This window comes from Rhincodon typus, chromosome 26 (assembly GCF_021869965.1).
Source record: "Rhincodon typus isolate 14 chromosome 26, sRhiTyp1.1, whole genome shotgun sequence".
Lineage (NCBI taxonomy): Eukaryota > Metazoa > Chordata > Chondrichthyes > Orectolobiformes > Rhincodontidae > Rhincodon > Rhincodon typus.
Genome location: NC_063357.1, coordinates 16,926,423 through 16,946,421, shown reverse-complemented (window position 1 = coordinate 16,946,421; position 19,999 = coordinate 16,926,423). Strand labels below are relative to the sequence as shown.

At 41.6% G+C, this 19,999-nt stretch overlaps 1 protein-coding gene across 1 annotated transcript in view; it reads left to right on the top strand.

Annotated features, from left to right (window-relative positions):
* Positions 1-19,999, top strand: part of blmh (bleomycin hydrolase) — an 84,968-nt gene that overhangs the window by 46,760 nt on the left and 18,209 nt on the right. The window contains exon 11 of the mRNA XM_048612445.1: positions 2,797-2,878. Coding sequence (XP_048468402.1) covers positions 2,797-2,878 — 82 coding nt within the window. The remainder of the gene's footprint in view (positions 1-2,796; positions 2,879-19,999) is intronic.

Below are 19,999 nucleotides of genomic sequence, written 5' to 3'. Positions count from 1 at the left end.
AAGGAGTAACAGGAATACAGAGTACTGGGCTAATGGTAAGATTCTTGATAGTATGGATGAGCAGAGAGATCTCGGTGTCCATGTGCATAGATCACTGAAAGTTGCCACCCAGGTTGATAGCGTTGTTAAGAAGGCGTACGGTGTGTTAGGTTTTATTGGTAGAGGGATTGAGTTTCGGAGCCATGAGGTCATGTTGCAGCTGTACAAAACTCTGGTGTGGCCTCACTTGGAGTATTGCGTACAGTTCTGGTCACCGCATTATAGGAAGGATGTGAAAGCATTGGAAAGGGTGCAGAGGAGATTTATCAGGATGTTGCCTGGTATGGAGGGAAGGTCTTATGAGGAAAGGCTGAGGGACTTGAGGCTGTTTTCGTTAGAGAGAAGAAGGTTAAGAGGTGACTTGATAGAGACATACAAGATGATCAGAGGATTAGATAGGGTGGACAATGACAGCCTTTTTCCTTGGATGGTGATGGCTAGCACGAGGGGACATAGCTTTAAATTGAGGGGTGATAGATATAGGACAGATGTCAGAGGTAAGTTCTTTACTCAGAGAATAGTAAGGGGGTGGAATGCCCGGCCTGCAACAGTAGTAGACTCGCCAACTTTAAGGGCATTTAAATGGTCATTGGATAAACATATGGATGATAATGGAATAGTGTAGGTTAGATGGGCTTCAGATTGGTTTCACAGGTCGGTGCAACATCGAGGGCCGAAGGGCCTGTACCGCGCTGTAATGTTTTATGTTCTAAATGAGGTCTGCCTGTTCATGTTGGCACCACTAACTAAACGAAATCACCACATTTTCAATTGGCTTACACTATTAAAAAGAAATGAAGTCCAACACAGACTTAATGTACCAACTGGCCTCGTCGTAAATATATTCAAGGCAATGAATTGCAATTGTCATCTGAAATGGCTGGTTGAAATATTTGAAGAAAGAATGCAGTTCTCCTCATTAGTCAGAGAGGAGCTTCCCAACACCAAAAGCAAAAAGTCCCATTTTCCAACCAAAGGGTAAGCGGTGAGTCAAGATTCTGACAAGTGAGCAGCGAGAGGTATATTCAGATGTAGTTTCCCACCTGTCATGTGGAAATTAGATGGTGACAATTCCCAAAATGCAAGTTAGAGCAGTAACTGGTGACTCCAGTTCATCTGTTACTCCTACTGACCTCCGTCACTGACAAGATCTCAAAGCATGCTCCATGGGCAGCAACTCTTAAGGTCTCCAGGTCAGTAAAGAGGGATGCTAATTTCACTATGCACCAACATGTCTGGAACAATTGATAGGAACCGTGCAGGGCAGCTGCATACTACCAGCGCTTGACTGGGTGTGTGACTGGGCTTTCAAGAGGGTGCCAGTGCCAGGAATCCACGGAGATTTTGGCAGTGGGCCGTACTTCTGCCTGAAATGAGTGGGAAAATATGACAACTAGGGCATCATAGGAGTGTACATGGGTAATGAGGCAAGTTTAAAAAGATAGCACAGACAAACTAGTTGGAGCTCACAGAGAAAACCCTCCATGAAACTTGCCAAAGTTGACACATGGGCTGAATTTTACCAGAAATTATCTACGTCAGTAGTTAGTGACCATCTGGCTAATTGTCAAATAGACTTTATAAATTTAATTAAGTAAACAGCTGTGGATTCAGGGACATTTTGTTGCACAAAAAAAATTATTAGTCATCTTACTGAGACCTACCCTCGTCATTCCCTTCCATAGGCCATCAATTTTTTTTCCTCCAATCCACAACATGCAGATTTGAACACTTGTGTCATACAATTGGTTTAATCATTGACCTTACTAAGCACAATTGGATCCTTTTTCTCCCTGTCATAACCACTCATTATTGTTATGTTACATCTCATAGCCAATATGTCAGGAGGCATGCTAAAGATATCATCACTGCATGTGATCTGAAGTCAGAAAAATCGCATACTCCATTTCACTGTGGGTTCACTTGGAGAATGTTCATTTTTTCTATTCTAATAGTTTTAACATTAACCTAACACTTACGTGCATGTGAATGTAATGTCTGTTTATAATAGCCAGCTGTAATAAATGTCTTTTGGATTGTTCAAAATCATGATAACCACCTCTAGTTTCTTATGCTAGGAAGATAACAAGCATTGTCGCATCAGGTATAATACCATGTTGGAGTCAAAACTCACTTCAATTAATCTGTAACTTCTTTCCAACACTGTCAACTGTCTTAAAACATTCTCCACTGCCCCCTACAAGCATTTGGCCACAATTCATCTTGGAAAATTAATTTAAACATTAGACCTTGTAATTTGAGATTGAAGCCAGACCAATTGTGTTGTGAAAGTGTAGTTTAAGTTGCAGAGTTGGCTTATAAAGCTTGATAGTCCCAATGCAATCCAAAATGAAAATGATGCTGATATTAAAATAGGAGATTTGAGAGGGAAAAAAAATCATAATTTTGGAAAAATCATATGAAATTAGATTTGTTTTTAATGTAGAGAAAGCAAAATCTAAGTAGGATTTAAAACTCAATCACTCATAAAATTATGCTTGTTGTTGTTGCTAATATAGCCACAGGGACACCAGATGGTATCAGTCTGGAATGAATGTGGATTGCTGTCTCAACTAGAAAGCACTTGAGAGCCAAGCACCCCAAAATCTATTTGCCCAGTTGTTTTTAATTTAGAATACTCTACAGTTTGTGGAGAAAGGCTACTGCATTACACTATCCCCCAAAATATTATTCATTAAATTAATATACATTGAATATTATAACCAGAATCTTTGTTGACATTCTGTTATTGTATAGTTTGGCACACAGGTTGGAAACGAAGCCGGATTTGAAAAGTGGAGAGTGGAAAATTCATGGGGAGAGGACAGTGGGAACAAAGGTAAGTTTAAAGAAAATATGTATGTAAAAGATTGACTCATATCACTCCGTGTGAATCCTGATGAAAGTATGGCTATTAAAATAAATGTTGTGCTTGGATTAGGATAATCAGGACAGAAGCAAACATTTTATGTAGCTTTGAATGATTGAAAATATATGCTGTAATCAGGAATCTGCAGCATACTAACTGAAATGTTTGCAAGTTGTTATTTTTGTGAGATTTATACACCACAAGTAAATCTTCAAAAACCAAATAAGAAGCAATGAAAGCAATGTTTAACATTAGAAATTAAATGTGTCCACACTGATCTTTCTATATTTTTTAAAATTAAAACAGGAACAGTAATAGAGATAACTAGGTGTAGAGCTCGATGAACACAGAAGGCCAAGCAGCATCAGAGGAGCAGGAAGGCTGATGTTTCGGGCCTAGACCCTTCTTCAGAAATGGGGGAGGGGAAGGGGGTTCTGAAATAAATAGGGAGAGAGGGGGAGGTGGATCGAAGATGGATAAAGGAGAAGATAGGTGGAGAGGAGACAGACAGGTCAAAGAGGCGGGGGTGGAGCCAGTAAAGGTGAGTGTAGGTGTGGAGTTGGCAGGGGGGGGAGTCCAGGGAGGATGGACAGGTGAAGGGGGGGGGATGAGGCTAGTAAGTAGGAGATGGGGGGGGGGCTTGAGGTGGGAGGAGGGGATAGGTGGGAGGAAGGACAGGTTAGGGAGGCAGGGACAAGCTGAGCTGGTTTTGGGATGTGGTCAGGGGATGGGAGATTTTGAAGGTTGTGAAGTCCACATTGATACCATTGGGCCGCAGGTTTCCCAAGCGGAATATGAGGTGCTGTTCCTGCAACCTTCGGGTGGCATCGTTGTGGCACTACAGGAGACCCAGGATGGACATGTCGTCTGAGGAGTGGGAGGGGGAATTGAAATGGTTCACGACTGGGAGGTGCAGTTGTTTGTTGCGAACCGAGCGTAGGTGTTCCACAAAGCGGTCCCCAAACAGTAATAGATTATTCAGCCCTCCAGTCTCCATAAAATTGGAATATGGCTGATCTGTAGCTTAACTCCATCTACCTGCCTTCTTTCTGCAATCCTTAATATTCTTGTCTAATTAGCATTTACCAATCTCCAATTTGAAATTTTTGATTGGCTGAGTATCAGTAAGTTTTGGAGGTCAAAGTTTCAGCTTTCCTGGCATCAGCCCTAAATGAACAAGCTCTAATTCAAAAGTTACGTCTTATTGTTCTGGCTTCTTGCACTAAAAATGATTGTTTCTCCATTTTCTCTTTTAACCCCTTCTTAGTGTTTTAATTATCTTGAGTAGATCACCCTTTAATCTTATGTACTCAAGTGTTTATTGTAAATGCACCATTCAGTTTCCAGTATAGCAGCTTTGTGTTTCAGTTCTTTCTAAAGTTTAGTTACAATTTAAAACTTCGTAAATTCAAGTCATTTGATTAGAATGTGTTTTCTGAACAGCTTGAGTTTGAGAATTTGGGAGGTTAATAGTTTGTTTCCATTACAAGAAGCTGTTAAAACAAATTCCAATAAATTTTTGTTTCTCATCCTGTGCGGTAGTATTATGTCTATTTTTGAGGAAGGTTCAAAGATGGCAAAACTGGCTAACAAATCTCTCGTTCCCTGTTTTCTCTCTTTTTCCCTTCTTGAATAGTGGGGTTGACATTCACTAGCTTTCAATCCGCAGGAATCATTCCACAATGTGTAGAATTTTGGAAGATAATCATCATTGCATTGACTATCTCTATAACTAGCCCCTTCAACTTTCTGGGATGTAGACCATCAGGTCCTGGTGATTTAACAACTTCCAGTTCCATTAATTTCTCCAGTATGATTTTCCTACTAATGCTAATTCTCCTCATTCTCACTAGCCACTTGGATCAGGTGCTATCTTACTCAGTAAAAATAGAAGAAAGTAATCATTAGCTTCTCTGTCATTTCTCTATTCCCATTTATAATGGATCCACATTTGTTTTAGCCAAATATTTTCTTGTAACATATCTGTAAAAAGCTTTTACAGTCCATGTTTATGTTTTTTGCTCTGTTGCATTCATATTTCTACTCTCCCTTTCCTCACTAGTTCTTTGGTCCTCCTTTGCTATATTCTATAAAACTCCCAATCGTTAGAATTACTGCTGTGGTTGGCAACTTTATAGGCCATCTCTTTTAGTTTCATACAATGCTGAACTTCCTTTGTTAGCTAGATTCACTGACCCTTTTTGTTGACATTTTGCGCCTTGAAGGAATGTATAGTTGCTGTAAGTCTTGTAATAAGGCTTCAAATAACTATGTTCAGAGATGCTTTTTGATGCACTTTCCGAATCCACCTCAGCCAATTTGTGTCTCGTCTTCATAATTATTTCCCTTATTCAAATTTAACACTTTGCTTCAGAATGAATTACGTCTCTTTCAAACATAATATGTTGTTTAATTAATTCTACAAGACTAGCAAATAATTAAATTCCGGTCTGTTTATAGCACTCTCTGCCCTCTGCTCCTAAAGGTTATACAATCCTGCTTTAATGCATCATCAAATGGCAGTCTTGCGCAAAGAAGAAAATCAGTAGAATGCCTGTCATGGGAGATGAAAACCGTAACTCGAATTCTAAAATAACTTCAAACATTTTCACTGGTGGCTCATTGCTTAAAATGTGCAAGTAGTTTGACATTTGCAAAACACAATGCAAGGAGTTCATTATAAATTAAACTATTGCATAATTCAAGCTGCAATCATAATGAAGACATTAACTAGTTTATTTTACGAGCAGAAGATTGGAATTTATTGGAGTGGTTTAAATGTTCACCTGATAGGGTAAAAATAACATGCTGTGTAGAAGGGATAGAACATAATGGAAAACACAGCTGATAGACCATGAAATGACTATTTACTGAGTTCCTGAAAGCAACAGAAATAATTGTTGTGTTAACCGCTAAAAATCAACGAGTGGGGTCCAAACACAGGTTTACAATCTTTTATTTAAGTAAATGCAGGGAGAGTATACACTAATATGAAACAGAAGGTGGGGGCTCTTGTGGTAGTGCCCCTACCTCTGAGCCAAAAGGTCCATGTTCAGGTACCACAGGCTCCAGAAATGTGTCATCACACATCTGAACAGGTTGTTTAAAATATCTGTAAAACAGGAAGTGCTGGAGAAACTCCGCAGTTCTGGCAGCCTTGGTGGAGATGGCATCATCTCACTGAATATTCACAGCACGTTTTTGGGGTAAAGTTGATTGCTTCCATGCTTCTCCATTACACTTTGCAAGGTTAGACAAAGATGCCTGTTTCAGTCTCAATTCTTTTACCTTGCTGCTAGTTCAGCAATTTTCCATTACTGGTGCAGGTAGATTTCTCTCTTCAATTTAAATAAATACAATTACCAAGAGTTGTGGAGTGAGGAAGCTCCCTTTTCTTTTCATTATTTAAATCACTGAAATACAAGTGTCTTGATCACAGCTGGGACAGTAAAACACACAATGAGGACATTGTTTCACTCTCTCCACAGATGCTGACAGACCTGCTGGCTTTCTCCAGCACTTTGTTTTTATGTAAGATTTCTAGTCTCTGCAGTATTTTTGTTTTTACTTTGTATGGATGTATACTCTAGAATAACTTGAAGGAATATAGGAAATTGCAGTATCTTTCATATCATTTTGAGTCAGGTAGACATCTCATTATTCAAATTCCAATCTTTTTCATATGAACATAAGAAACTGCTGTATATGCTAGGCCCAGGTTGATATCTTATTTACCCAGTCGGGGACCACATAATTGTGTCCTTGCTTGGCTGTATCTGGTATTGTTTGCTTCAATCCTTTTCCGTTTATTCTGTTCTCCCAACTCCCTTCCTCTGTCTCCTAACATGCTATTCCTATATGGTTCCCAAGGCCTTTCTGGAAGATTCCCACTGTTCATAGCCTTTATAATGTATAAGGTTTGTCTGGAGAAGTCTGTTTTTTAAAATTTTACTGTAAGCATAGAAATCCCTATTTAACTCTTACAGTTTAATTAACTCTTACAGAATAGAAACCATTTAGAACAGCATAATCACTGAATTTCCTTGAAACTGCCCTTCTGAGGTTGGGACTAAGATTTTATGTAAGTTATTCCCCCTTCATTGTTCTAGGGTGCATTTGTAGTATTTTGGTTTAGTTGATAGCTCATATCTAAAACTTGTGCTTTTAAACCCTACTCAAGGATTTGAGAATGTTATTTACTCTGAAGCCATAGTATAATGCTGAGGGAATGCTGCATTATAAGAACCACTATCATTTTGATACATTCACATTGCTAGATCGTAAAGGGACCCATACTACAATTCATTGAGAAGTGCTGAGATCTCCTGATGTTTTTTTTTCATATACTTCCCTCATATTTTTCCAGTTTCATAATTGGGAATCCTATTTGTGTGTCAGTATGACTCAGTTGATGGTACTTACCACTGAGTCAGATGCTTGTGGGGTGGGCCTTGAGCACAACAATCTTGGCTGATGGTCCATTGTAATCCTGTACTGTCAGAGGTCATTCAATAAGAATTAAACTGAGACTCTACCTGCTTTCTTAAATGGACATAAAATATACCGTGGCTCCATTTCAATTGGGTTTATCGCTAGAATCCTGGCCAATAGTAATCCCTCAATCAACATCATAAGGATAGATTATGTGATCAGTATTGCATTGCTGCTAATGGGATCTTGCAGCTCGTAAATTGATTGATTGACCAATTGATTGTCCTGTGCACCGAAATACAGAGAAAAGTTTTGTTTACAAGTGATACAGGTAGATCACAGCAAGCAAAGGATGTACAGATTAAAAGGACTTAGAGGCACACGGGTTATATGGCAGGTTACGTTTTTTGAGGCAAGAGTCTATTCAACAGTCTGATAAGGGCCAGAAAGAAGCTGGTCCTGAACCTGCTTCTGCATGTGTTCAGACTTCTGTATCTCCTGCTTGACAGAAGAGGTTGTAGGAGATCATTACCAGGGTGTGATGGGTCTTTGATGATGTTGGCCGCCTTTCAGTGGCAGCGAGTGTGTAAGTAGAGTCCATGGATGGAAGGTTGGCTTCTGTGATGGTCTAGGCTGTGCACATCACCTTCTCTATGGTCCTGGGCAGAGCAGTTGACATACCAGGCTGTTATGCCCCCGGACAGTATGCTTTCTATGGTGCATTTGTAGAAGTTGGTGGGGGACCTTATGGACATGCAAATTTCCTGAGCCGCCTGAGGAAGAAGAGGTGTTGTTGTGCCTTCTTGTCTGTCGCATCTACGTGGGAAGTCCAGGATAGGTCAGGCTCAGTTCCATTGATGTAGATGGGTGATGTTGATTTATTTGCGCATCTTACCTTCTTCCCTTTGATTGTGCAAATTAGTCCTCTTGGAACACACACTTGCTTTTTGAAAGTTTTGATGGAATCCCACTAGCAATTCAAATAGCGGATTCTAGATCTTTTTTGTGTATGTGTGTGTGTGTGTGTGTGTGTGTGTGTGTGAGAGAAGATATTGCCCCTGACTTCCCTTCCAATTTCTTTTACCAATAGCTTAAATGTATGACCTTTGCCAATTCACTGGAGGAAATTTGGTTTTGTAAACTTGCTCTATCAAAATCCCTCAAATTTGAATGCCTCTGCAGCCTCCATTTAATCATCTTTAATGTAAACTGAATTCTGCCAATTTTGCCATTCAACATAAATGAAGTCCCTCATTCCTGGTAAAGCTCCTCTATTTCACTTCCAAGGCCTTGACCTCTTCCCTAAAGCGTGATGCCCACATTAATTCGAGATGAGGATTAACCAGTGAATTATGACACCTTAGAATGATTCTGTAATTTTGCACTCATCTCCCTCATTTGTAAAATCAAGTATCTCAAAAACTTTCTTAACAGGTTATTTATTAGTTTGCAAGAAGATTAGTTTTATTCATTCACAAGATGTGAGCATCACTGGATATCCCTAATTGCCCAGAGGCCAATTAAGTGTCAACCACATTGTTGTGGATCTGGAGTCACATGTTGGTAGTTTCCTTCTTGAAAGGACATAAGTGAACACGTTTTTCCAACAACCGACAAGTTTCATGATCATTATTAGACTCCTAATTCCAGATAATTATTGAATTCAAAATCTACCAACTGCTATGTCAGGATTCATAGCCACGTCCTCAAAATATTACCAGGATCTCTAGACTAATAGTCTAGCGATAATACCACCAGGCCATCACCTCCCCGTTAGTTGACAGTAGAAATTATTTCTCGAGGGATAGATTTTGAAAGGTAAAGTATGGCTTGTTTTCAATTTGGAGCATTGTACTTGACAGGATCCAACAGAACAATGTTAAAGGCCCTTTTATTCGTAGCATAGGTAGAAAGATCCAGGCCCATTACTTAGATATTGGCAAATTGAATTATCACATCTTTTTGAAGAGCAGAAATGTGTACTGCTTATAGTTTGATATTCCATAATGTAGCTGCAGCCCACCGGAGTTATCAGTGGAGGCATCCATCTGCCCCATTGCTTTTTAATTGCAATTTTGGAACCTGTTTGCTGTTTCAATTCCAAAATGCTCCGATTGCTCACTGGCATGCTATGTTTTATGAAATGGAAAGGGTGGGTTCTGTTTAGAAATGTAGACATAAAGTAGTAAATGATCTTGTAAGTGGAAAGATTTCTGCTTGAGGCTCTGGGACATTTCATGTCAGAGACTGTAGTTGCTGGCTGGCAGATGTTTGAAACCACTCTAGATGTTGGGCTTCATCTCTCCTTATGGATCTCGATGCATGATTTGGACTATATTCAAATACTTATCATTGCAGAGGAAGATTCACCAATGAAATAAAAACAGTTTATTTCAACTGGAGATAACACAGTGTGGAGCTGGAGGAGAACAGCAGGCCAGGCAGCATCAGAGGAGCAGGAAAGTTGACGTTTCGGGTCGGAACCCTTCTTCAGAATTTCTGAGGAAATTCCTGCTGAAGCCTGCTGTGTTCCTCCAGCTCCACACTGTGTTATCTCTGACTCCAGCATCGGCAGTTCTTACTATCTCTTGTCTCAACTGGAATGGTCTTAGAATAAAGCGGCACCAATTTAAGATTGAGATAAGGAGGAATTTCTTCTCTGAAGGTTGTGAGTCTTTGGAGCTCCTTGCCACAGGGAGCTATGGGACCAGAGTCCTTATGTAAATTTAAGGCTGAGATAGTTAGATTCAGGATCAGTCAAGAGTTATGGGGAAAATGCGGGAAAGTGGATATGAGTGTTGGATCAGTCTTTATTCTGTTGATTGGTGGAGCAGGCTCGAGGGGCCAAATGGCCTACTCCTGTTCCTATTTCTTCCGGTCTAATTGCAAAATTACAGTGGAAGCTCAGACTTTGAGTAGCTTCAACCTTGCTCCTCAAAGTTGTTAGGCTCATTGGACATGCTACTAACACATGATGGACCTTGTGACTGTGAGACCTTATCAAAAGCTGCAGCACTGCACTGTTTCTCTCTTGTCCTAATATCCAGTGAGGGAATGGAAAGATTTGCAATTAAGATTTGAGATAATGTTAGCATTGGTAAGTATCTGAAGGAAAATTTTAAAGGACAAACTATTAGTAAAACATATGGGTCACATTAGAAGTGTTTGCTGTGGCTCTGTGAAATCTGAGTATTCCCAATTCAGGCCCCACACGAGAACAAGAGTACAGTAATTGAGGCTGACATTCACATGTGGACGGGGAGTGCAGCCCTGTCAGAAGACATTACTTTTGGATGAGATGCTAATCTAAGGCCCTGTCTCTCAGATAGACATAAAAGATCCCATGGTACCATTACAAACAAGAATCATGACAGAACCTGATCATTATCACGTTGCTGTTTATGGGAATGAGCAGTGTTCATATTGGTGGCACATTTGCTACATTACAACATAGACTACGCTAGGAAAGGACTTTACTATCCATAAAGCACTCTGATATATTCAGTGATTACAAATGGCACAATATAGAAAGGATTTTTTTGTTCATGATCGTACATGAATATGTATTCTGATCTTACAGCACAGAAGGCTGAAATTTTGCCCATTGTGTCTACTGACTCTTCGAAGGTCTTTCTTTGTCTATAGTTCAAACAGAACTATGTGAACGTTTTATTTCTCACCACTCCTTAGGATAACAGTGCAAGGACTTGACTTAACGAGTGTGAAGGATGACAAGTATGAAATGAGGGAATCAACATGTCTGTACTGACTTGTATCTCATTTCTACATAGTGTTTTAACATTCTTGGAAGTGGTCCTGATAATGATGAGTTTTGGTTTGTAGTTCTGTGCTAAACCATTAGTAAAACACATCAAACACATTAGAAGCATTATGGTCCTGTAAGACAATGATTGCCATGGTGGCTTGAGTTGATCTCTGTAGTGGAATGCAGCTTTGGAGCAGAGGTTAACTGGTCCCATTTGCCTTGAGAGACAGAAACAAAGAAAACCATTTGTGGGCAACCCTATCATCAGGAGTAGTGAGTTCCACATTCTACGCATTTTTTATTCACTCGTGGGAGGTGGGCATCGTTGGCTGGCCAATGTTTATTGCCCATCCCTAATTGCCTTTGAGAAGGTGGTAATAGCTGCCTTCTTGAACTACTGTAGTCCACATGGTGCAGGTTGACCCCAATGCCCTTAGGGAGGGAATTCTAGGATTTTGACCCAGTGATGATGAAGGAATAGCGATGTATTTCCAAGTCAGGATGGTGGTGTTCCCAGTATCTGACACCCTGTTCTTCTAGATAGTCATGGGTTTGGAAGGTGTTGTCTAACGATCTTTGGTGAATTTCTGCAGTGCATCCTGTAAGTAGTATCAGTAGTGTGTACTGAGTGTCAATGGTCGAGGGAGTGGATGCTTGTAGATATGGCACCAATCAAGTTGGCTGCTTTGTCTTGGATAGTATCAAGCTTCTTGAATGTTGATGGAGCTAAACCCATCCAGGCAAATAGGGAGTATTCCATCACACTCCTGAATTGTGCCTTGTCGATGATGGACAGGCTTTGGGGAGTCACGAGGTGAGTTAATCACTGCATTATTCCTAGCCTGTAACCTGCTCTTGTTGCCAGTGTATTTATATGCTGAGTCCAGTTGAGTTTCTGGTCGATGGTAACCTCCAGGATGTTGGTAGTGGGGGATTCAGTCATGGTAACACCCATTGAATGTCAAGGGGTGGTGGTTAGATTGTCTCTTATTGGTGATGGTCTTTGTCTGGCATTTGTGTAGCTTGAATGATATGTGCCGCTTCTCAGCCCAACCCTAGATATTGTTGGGATCTTGTTGGATTTGAACATGGACTGCTTCAGCATCTGAGAAATTGTGAATGGTGCTCAACATCATGCAATCATCAATGAACATCCCCACTTCGGACTTTATGCGGGAGAGCAGGTCATTGATAAAGCAGCTGAAGACAGTTAGGACCAGGACACAACACTGAGAAACTCCTGCAGAGATGTCCTGGAGCTGAGATGACTGACTCCAACAACCACAACAATCTTCCTATGTGCAAGGTATGATTTCAACCAGTTGAGCATTGATAACCATTGATCCCAGTTTTGCCAGGGCTCCTTGATGCCACACTCGGTCAAATGCAGCCTCGATGTCAAGGGCTGTCATTTTCACCTCACCTCTGGAATTCAGCTCTTTTGTCCATGTTTGAGCCCAGGCTGTGATGAGGTCAGGAGCTGAGTGGTCCTGACAGAACCCAAACTGAACATCACTGAGCAGGTTATTGCTGAGTAGGTGCTGCTTGATAGCACTGTTGATGACACCTTCCATCACTTTACTGATGATCGAGAGTAGACTAATGGAGAGGCAATCAGCCAGGCTGGATCTGTCCTGCTTTTAATGTATATGGACATACCTGGGCAATTTTCCACATTGTCAGGTAGATGCCAGTATTGTAGTTGTACTGGAAGAGCTTGGCTAATGGAGTGGCAAGGTCTGGAGCACAAGTCTTCAGTACTATTTCTGGAATCTTGTCTTGGTCCATAGCCTTTGCACTCTCCAGTGCCTTCAACTGTTTCTTGATCTCACTTGGAGTGAATTGAATTGCCTGAAGACTAGCATCTGTGATACTGGGGACCACTGGAGCAGGCTGAGATGGATCATCCACTTTGCACTTCTGGCTGAAGGGTTTCTGCGAGTGCATCAGCCTTATCCTTTGCACTGATGTGCTGGGCTCTTCCATTATTGAGTTGTGGAGCCTAGTCCTCCAGTGAGTTGTTTAATTGTCCACCATCATTTTTGCATTGTAAGTTGTCATCAGGATCTGCTGAAATTTTGATATCCAAGTTAAATTTGACACAAATGATTAGGACTAGCACTTTATGTAATTTCAGCTGGAAATAATGCAGTAGCATGCAATAAATGCGCTTGTGGGATCAGGAGGGTGACTGCAGTCTCTTGTTATGGAAACCATAAAAAGAATGCAACACTGTTTTAAATCTTCCTTTGGCAGCATGATCTTGCCTGCTGATTGGAGGGGCAGCAAGGGCCCTTCGCTGCCTCTTGTAATCAGAGGGTACCAACAGGCCTTGCTCAGGAACTAGGTCCTTGGGAGCAGAAGCCAAGAACCAGTGCAGTGGCTGCTGCTGGAAGAGTGTGCGTGTGTGTGTGTGTGTGCGCGCGTGTGTGTATGTACGTGCGTGTGTGCATGTACGTATGTGTGTGTGCATGTACGTGTGAGTGTGTGTGTACGTGTGAGTGTGTGTATGTGTGAGTGTGTGTATGTATGTATGTGTGTGTGTATGTACGTGTGTGTGTGTGTGTGTGTGTGTGTGAGAGACAGTGTGACATACAGGAGGGGGTGGTCAAGGAGATAATAATCAGGGACAGGGGTGTGGCTATCCACAGCACCCCCCACCCGCTCTACGTCCACAGCCTAAGCCAGGCACTGATTGCCTTTGATCAAGGGACTCGCCAGTTGATGAGCATCTGGCAGCCGTTCTTTTGTCAGGAACACTCAGTGATAACAGGCCCTCCTGTATCTGGGGTAATTCCAACAGCAGAGGCCCTTAAGTGGTCCTCGGTTGGCCACTTGGGGTGGAGGCCTAAGTCGGTGCTGAGTCAGGAATACCGAACATGGACTTTCCTGCCTCGAATTTAATCCCGGTGGAGGTGGGTAGGCAGCAGGATTGGCTGTGACACCAATTTGCCCTACCCGCCTCCATTGTTCCCTCCAAGCTGTGCACAGAGCCGCTCGGATGACCTGCGCATGGCGTTGACTTCTGATTCCCAACGTCCTGAACCCTTGTCGCCCAGCTCACCCCCAGATTTCTGGGCCCCTTCCCTCCTCACTTCTCACTTCACACAACATTTTATACATTTTTTATAACAGGTTACGTAAAACAGTGCTTATTCTATCTAGAATGATGGATTTTGACCATTGATGCATTCAGTTAGACAGCCTTTACACAATTTGTTCTTACACGTTCAGAGTTAACCCTCGAGAAAAGCAGAAATTGTGCACTGAGTGAACTGAATGAATAATCTGTGCTTGGGCTAATCTGGCCTCAAAGCTATTTGCATTGAATATTTTTAGGTATCAGTCTTGGCTTGAAGGTAAGACTCTTGTCTCTGAGTCAGAATGTTGAAAATTCAACCCTGTCCCAGGTCTGGGTTAATATTTGCACTGCAGTGTTGATGCACTCTCAGAGATCATCTTGTGGATCAGATATTTCATTACTCTCTCAGGTGGAAATAATAACTTCCAAATGGACTGTTTGAAGAATTCTGCTCATGTCCTGGTTAATGTTTGTCCCTGACACAACATCACAAACAGATCTGAAGACATGGGAGCAGAAATAGGCCATTCAACCCATTAAGTCAGCTTCACCATTCGATAAGATCTGATAATCCTTAAGTCCATTTCCCTGCCTTTTCCTTATAAACCTTGATTCCCTTACTGATTAAAAATCTATCTCAGCCTTGAATATACTAAACAACTCAGCCTTGACAGCTTCCTGTGGTAAAGGGTTTCACAAATTCAGTATCCAACTGTGAGAAAAACTTCTGTCATCTTTGTCTTAAATATACAACCTCTTACTCGAGACTATGCCCTCTGGTCCAATACAAGGGGAAGCTACCTCTCCATATCTACCCTGTCAGTTACCCCAAGAACCTTGTATGTTTCAAAATAGTCGGCTCTTATGGTCGTCTGGAACTTAGAAGAATAAGATAAAGGGGCAGAATTAGGCCTCAAGCCCATCGGGTCTGCTCCACCATTTGGTCCTGACTGAAATGTTTCTTTTTTTTTTATTCATTCACGGGATAAGGGCCAGCATTTATTGCCCATCCCTAATGGCCCAGAGGGCAGTTAACAGTCAACCACATTGCTGTGGGTCTGGAATCACATGTAGGTCGGACCAGGTAAAGATGGCAGCTTCCCTCCCTAAAGAGCATTAGTGATCCAGATGGCTTCATGGCCATCAGTAGACTCTGAATTCTAGATTTTTTTAAAAATTGAATTCATATTCCACCATCTGCCATGGTGGGATTTGAACCCAGGTTTTCAGAACATTATCTGGGTCTCTGGATTAATAGTCCAGTGATAATACCATTGTGCTATTGCCTCCCCTACTCAACCCCATTTTCCTGCCTTCTACTAATGAAGAACGTATCTATCTCTGTCGTAAAGATGCTCAATGACATGGCCTCCACAGCCCTCTGCAACAATGAGTTTCACAGATTAACCACTCTCTGACCAAAGAAATTTCTCCTCATCCCTTCACGCTAAGGCTGTGCCCTTGGGTACTAGTCTGTCCTACTAGTGGAACCATCTTCACACCCACACTATCCAGAGCATGTCAGTATTTTGTAAGTTTCAATGAGATATTCTCTCATCCTTAAACTTCGAGTACAGACCCAGAGTCCTCAACCGCTCCTCATATGACTAGCCCTTCATCCCCAAGATTATTTTTGTAAATCTCCTGTGGACCCCCTCCTATGCCTACACACTCTTCCTTAGATACAGGGCCCAAAACTACTCACAATGTTCCAAATGCGGTCTGGCCAGAGCCTTATATAGACTCAACAGTACATTTCTGTTCTTGTATTCTAGCCCAATGAATGCCAACACTGCATTTGCCTTTCTTACTGCCAACTGAACCAGCATGTTAACCTTAAGATAATCCTGAACTAGGACTCCTAAGTCTCTTTGTACTTCAGATTTCCAAGCCTTTCCTCTCTATTCTTCCTACCAAGTGTATAACCTGACACTTTCCAACATTGTATTCTACCTGCTACTTCTTTGCCCACTCTCCTAGCCTGTCCAAGTCCTTCTGCAGCCTCCTGACCTCCTCAACATTATCTGTCCATTCACCTGTCTTTGTGTCATCTACAAAATTAGCAACAATGCCCTCAGTTCCTTCATCCAGATAGTTAATATATAATGTGAATAGTTGTGGTCCCAACACTGACCCCTGTGGAACTCCACTAGTCATCACCTACCATCCTAAAAAAGACCCTTTTATTCCCACTCTCTGCCTTCTGCCAGTCAGTCTGTATCCACGCAGTACCTTGCCCCAAACATCATGGCCTCTTACCTTATTTAGCAGTCTCCTATGCAGCACTTTGTTAAAGGCCTTCTGGAAATCCAAATAGGTCATGTCCACTGACTCTCCTTTGTCAAAGTTGCTTGTTACCTCCTCAAAGAATTCTAACATATTTGTCAGGCATGACCTCCCCTTGACAAAGCTGTGCTGACCCAGTCCTATTTTGCCATGTACTTCCAAGTACTCCACAATCTCTTTCTTGATAAACTCTAAAATCTTACCAACGACTGACGTCAGGCTAACCAGCCTATAGTTTCCCATCTTCTGTCTCCCTCCCTTCTTAAAAAGGAATGTTACATTGGCCATTTTCCAGTCCTCTGAGACCCTCCCTGACTCCAGTAAATCCTGAAAGACCACCACAATCTCCTCAGCCATCTCCTTCTGAACTCTTAGGTGTAATCCATCTGATCCAGGTGATTTATCAGATCTTTCGGCTTCCCCAGCAGCTTCTCCCTAATGATGACCACTACATTCACCTCTGCCCTGGAAGCTCTTAACATTCTGGTGTCTTTCACTGCAAAAACTGATGTAAAGTACCTACCCAGTTCCTCTGCCATTTCCTTGTTCCCCATTACTAACTCTTCAACCTCATTTTCCAGTGGTCCAATGTCCACTCTTGCCTCTCCCTTTTTATTTTTCTTAAAAAAAACTCTCGCAATCTTCATTTATGTTATTAGCTAGCTTAAGCTCATATTTCATCTTCTCCCCCTTTTGGCTTTTCTCGTTGTCCTCTGCTGGTTTTAAAGGCTTCCCAATCCTCTGGCTTCCCTCTAATTTTCACCACATTGTGTACTTTGTCTTTTGCTTTTCTGCTGTCACTGACTTCCCTTGTCAGCCATGGTTGGCTCATCCTCCCCTTGGTATGTTTCTTCTTCCTTGGGATGAATTTCTGCTGTGGCTCCTGAATTACTCTCAGAAACTCCTGCCATTGCTGCCGCATGGTCTTCCCTGCGAGACTGTCCTTCCAATCAGCTCTGGCCAGCACCTCCTTCATGTCTTTGTCGTCACCTTTACTCAATTGTAATACTGTTACATCTGATTCAATCTTCCCTCTCTCAAACTGCAGGGTGAATTCTATCATATTACAGTCACTGCCCCTTAGGGATTCCTTCACATTAAGTTCCCTAATCCAGTCTACCTCATTACACATCACCAAATCCAGAATTGCCTGTTCCCCAGTGGGCTCTACCACAAGCTGCTCCAAAAAACCATCTCATGGAAATCCACTACCAACCTGACTTTCTCAGACCACTTGCATATTGAAGTCCCCCATGATTATTGTAATAGTGCCTTTCTTACATGCCTTTTCTATCTCCTGATTTATTTTCTGCCCCATATCCTGAGTATGTTAGGAGGCCTGTACATAATTCCTATCAAACTGTTTTTCCCTTTGCGGTTCCTTAACTGTACCCACACAGGTTCTACACCTTCCAAGGAAACCACCAACCCCTCTGTGCATCTGTTTGTCCTTTTGATAGAATGTGCATCCACATTCCACCACCATCTTAATCATTCCAACTACTAATGGTAGAGCTATTGTCATAGAATCAGAGAATCATACAGTCATACAGCACGGAAGCAGACCTTTCCATTCAATTCGTCCATGCCGACCAAGTTTCCCAAACTAAACTAGTTCCACTTGCCTGTGTTTGACCCATATCCCTCTAAACTTTTCCAATTCATGTATCTGTCCAAATGTCTTTATATTGTAACTGTGCCTGCATCCACCACTTCGTCTGGCAGTTCATTCCACATACAAACCACCTTCTACGTTAAAATGTTGCTCCTCAGGTTCCATTTAAATTTTTTGCCTCTCACCTTAAAAATATGCCCTCTAGTTTTGAACTCTCCTACTCTAGGGAAAGGACCTTTGCTGATCATCTTATCTATGCCTGTCATGATTTTTAAAACCTTGATAAGGTCACCTGTCAACCTCTGATGCTGCAGTGAAAAAGTCCCAGCTTAACAAGCCTATCCTTATAACTCAAACCCTCCAGCCCCAGCAGCATCCTTGTAAATCTCTTCTGAGCCCTCTTCAATTTAATTATATCCTTCCTATGTCAGGGCAACCAGAACTGTACACAGTACTCCAAAAGTGGCCTCACCAACATCCTGTACAACCTCAACATGACATGCTAACTCCTATACTCAGTGGTGTTAGCAACGAAGGCAAGTGTGCTAAATGCCTTCTTAACCACCTTGTCTACCTGTGATGCAAATTTCAAAGAACTATGTACCTGAATCCCTGGGTCTCTGTTTGACAATACTACCCAGGGCCCTACCCTTGACTGTATAAGTCTTGTTTATTTTACCAAAAATGCAATAGCTCACATTTATCCAAATTAAATTCCATCTGCTATTCCTCAGCCCTTAAGCCCAATAGATCAGGATACCTTTGTATTCTTAGATAACCTTCTTCACTGTGCACTATAGCACAAATTTAGGTGTCATCTGCAAACTTACCAACCATGCCTCCTAAATTCTCATCCAAATCATTTAAATAAATGACTAACAACCGATCCCTGCGGAACACTGCTGTTCACAGGCCTCCAGTCCGATAAAGCAAACCTCCAACACCACCCTCTGTCTCCTAGCTTCAAGGCAATTTGTATCCACTTGGCAAGCTCTCCCTGAATCCAATGTGATCTAATTTTATTAACCACTCTACCATGTGGAACCTTGTCAAAGGCTTTACTAAAGTCCATGTAGGCAATGTCTACTGCTCTGCCCTCGTCAATTCTTTTGGTCACATCCTCAAAAAACTCAACCAAGTTTGTGAGACATGATATCCCATGCACAAAGCTCCGCTGACTATCCCTAATCATTCCTTGCCTCTCCAGATACATGTAAATTCTTTCTTTCTGATTCCCCTCCAACACCACTGATGTTGGACTCACCACACTATAGTTCTCAGGCTTCTCATTACAGCCTTTCTTCAATAAAGGCACAACATTAGCCACCCTCCAGTCCTCTAGCACCTCACCTGTGGCTATAGATGATACAAGTATTGCTGCTAGGGGCCCCACAATTTCTTTCCTAGCTTCTCACAACATCTTGGAATACACTTGATCAGGTCCCAGAGATTTATCCAACTTTGCTTTTTAAGACCTCTAGCACTTCTTCTGTAATGTGGATCATTTAATTCAAGAAGCACGTAAACTTGTAGAATTAGTCCTGCAGGGGTTTGATTAAATCATTTTAAATATATTTGGTAATGTTTAAATTGAAGTGTTGACAATGTTGCAACTCTTAGTGATAAAAATCATTGATTTTTTTTAAAATCATAGACTACTCTTGACACCATTTAAATTAAAGCTGATTCACTTTATTCTTTTAGATCGTTACTGTTTGGACATCTGCGGAATTTGATTTCTGGTATTAACTTGTTTCGTAATCGTTCTGTTTGAAAGTTGCCTTTCAAATGAAGACAAAGTCTTGTTCTGGTCTTGTGGAAAGAGCTATGTGCCTGTGTTCACACAGCCGTATTGCAGTTTATCCCTTTACTTGCATGCACAAGGGGTCCTGCAACCAGTTGCTGGGGGCC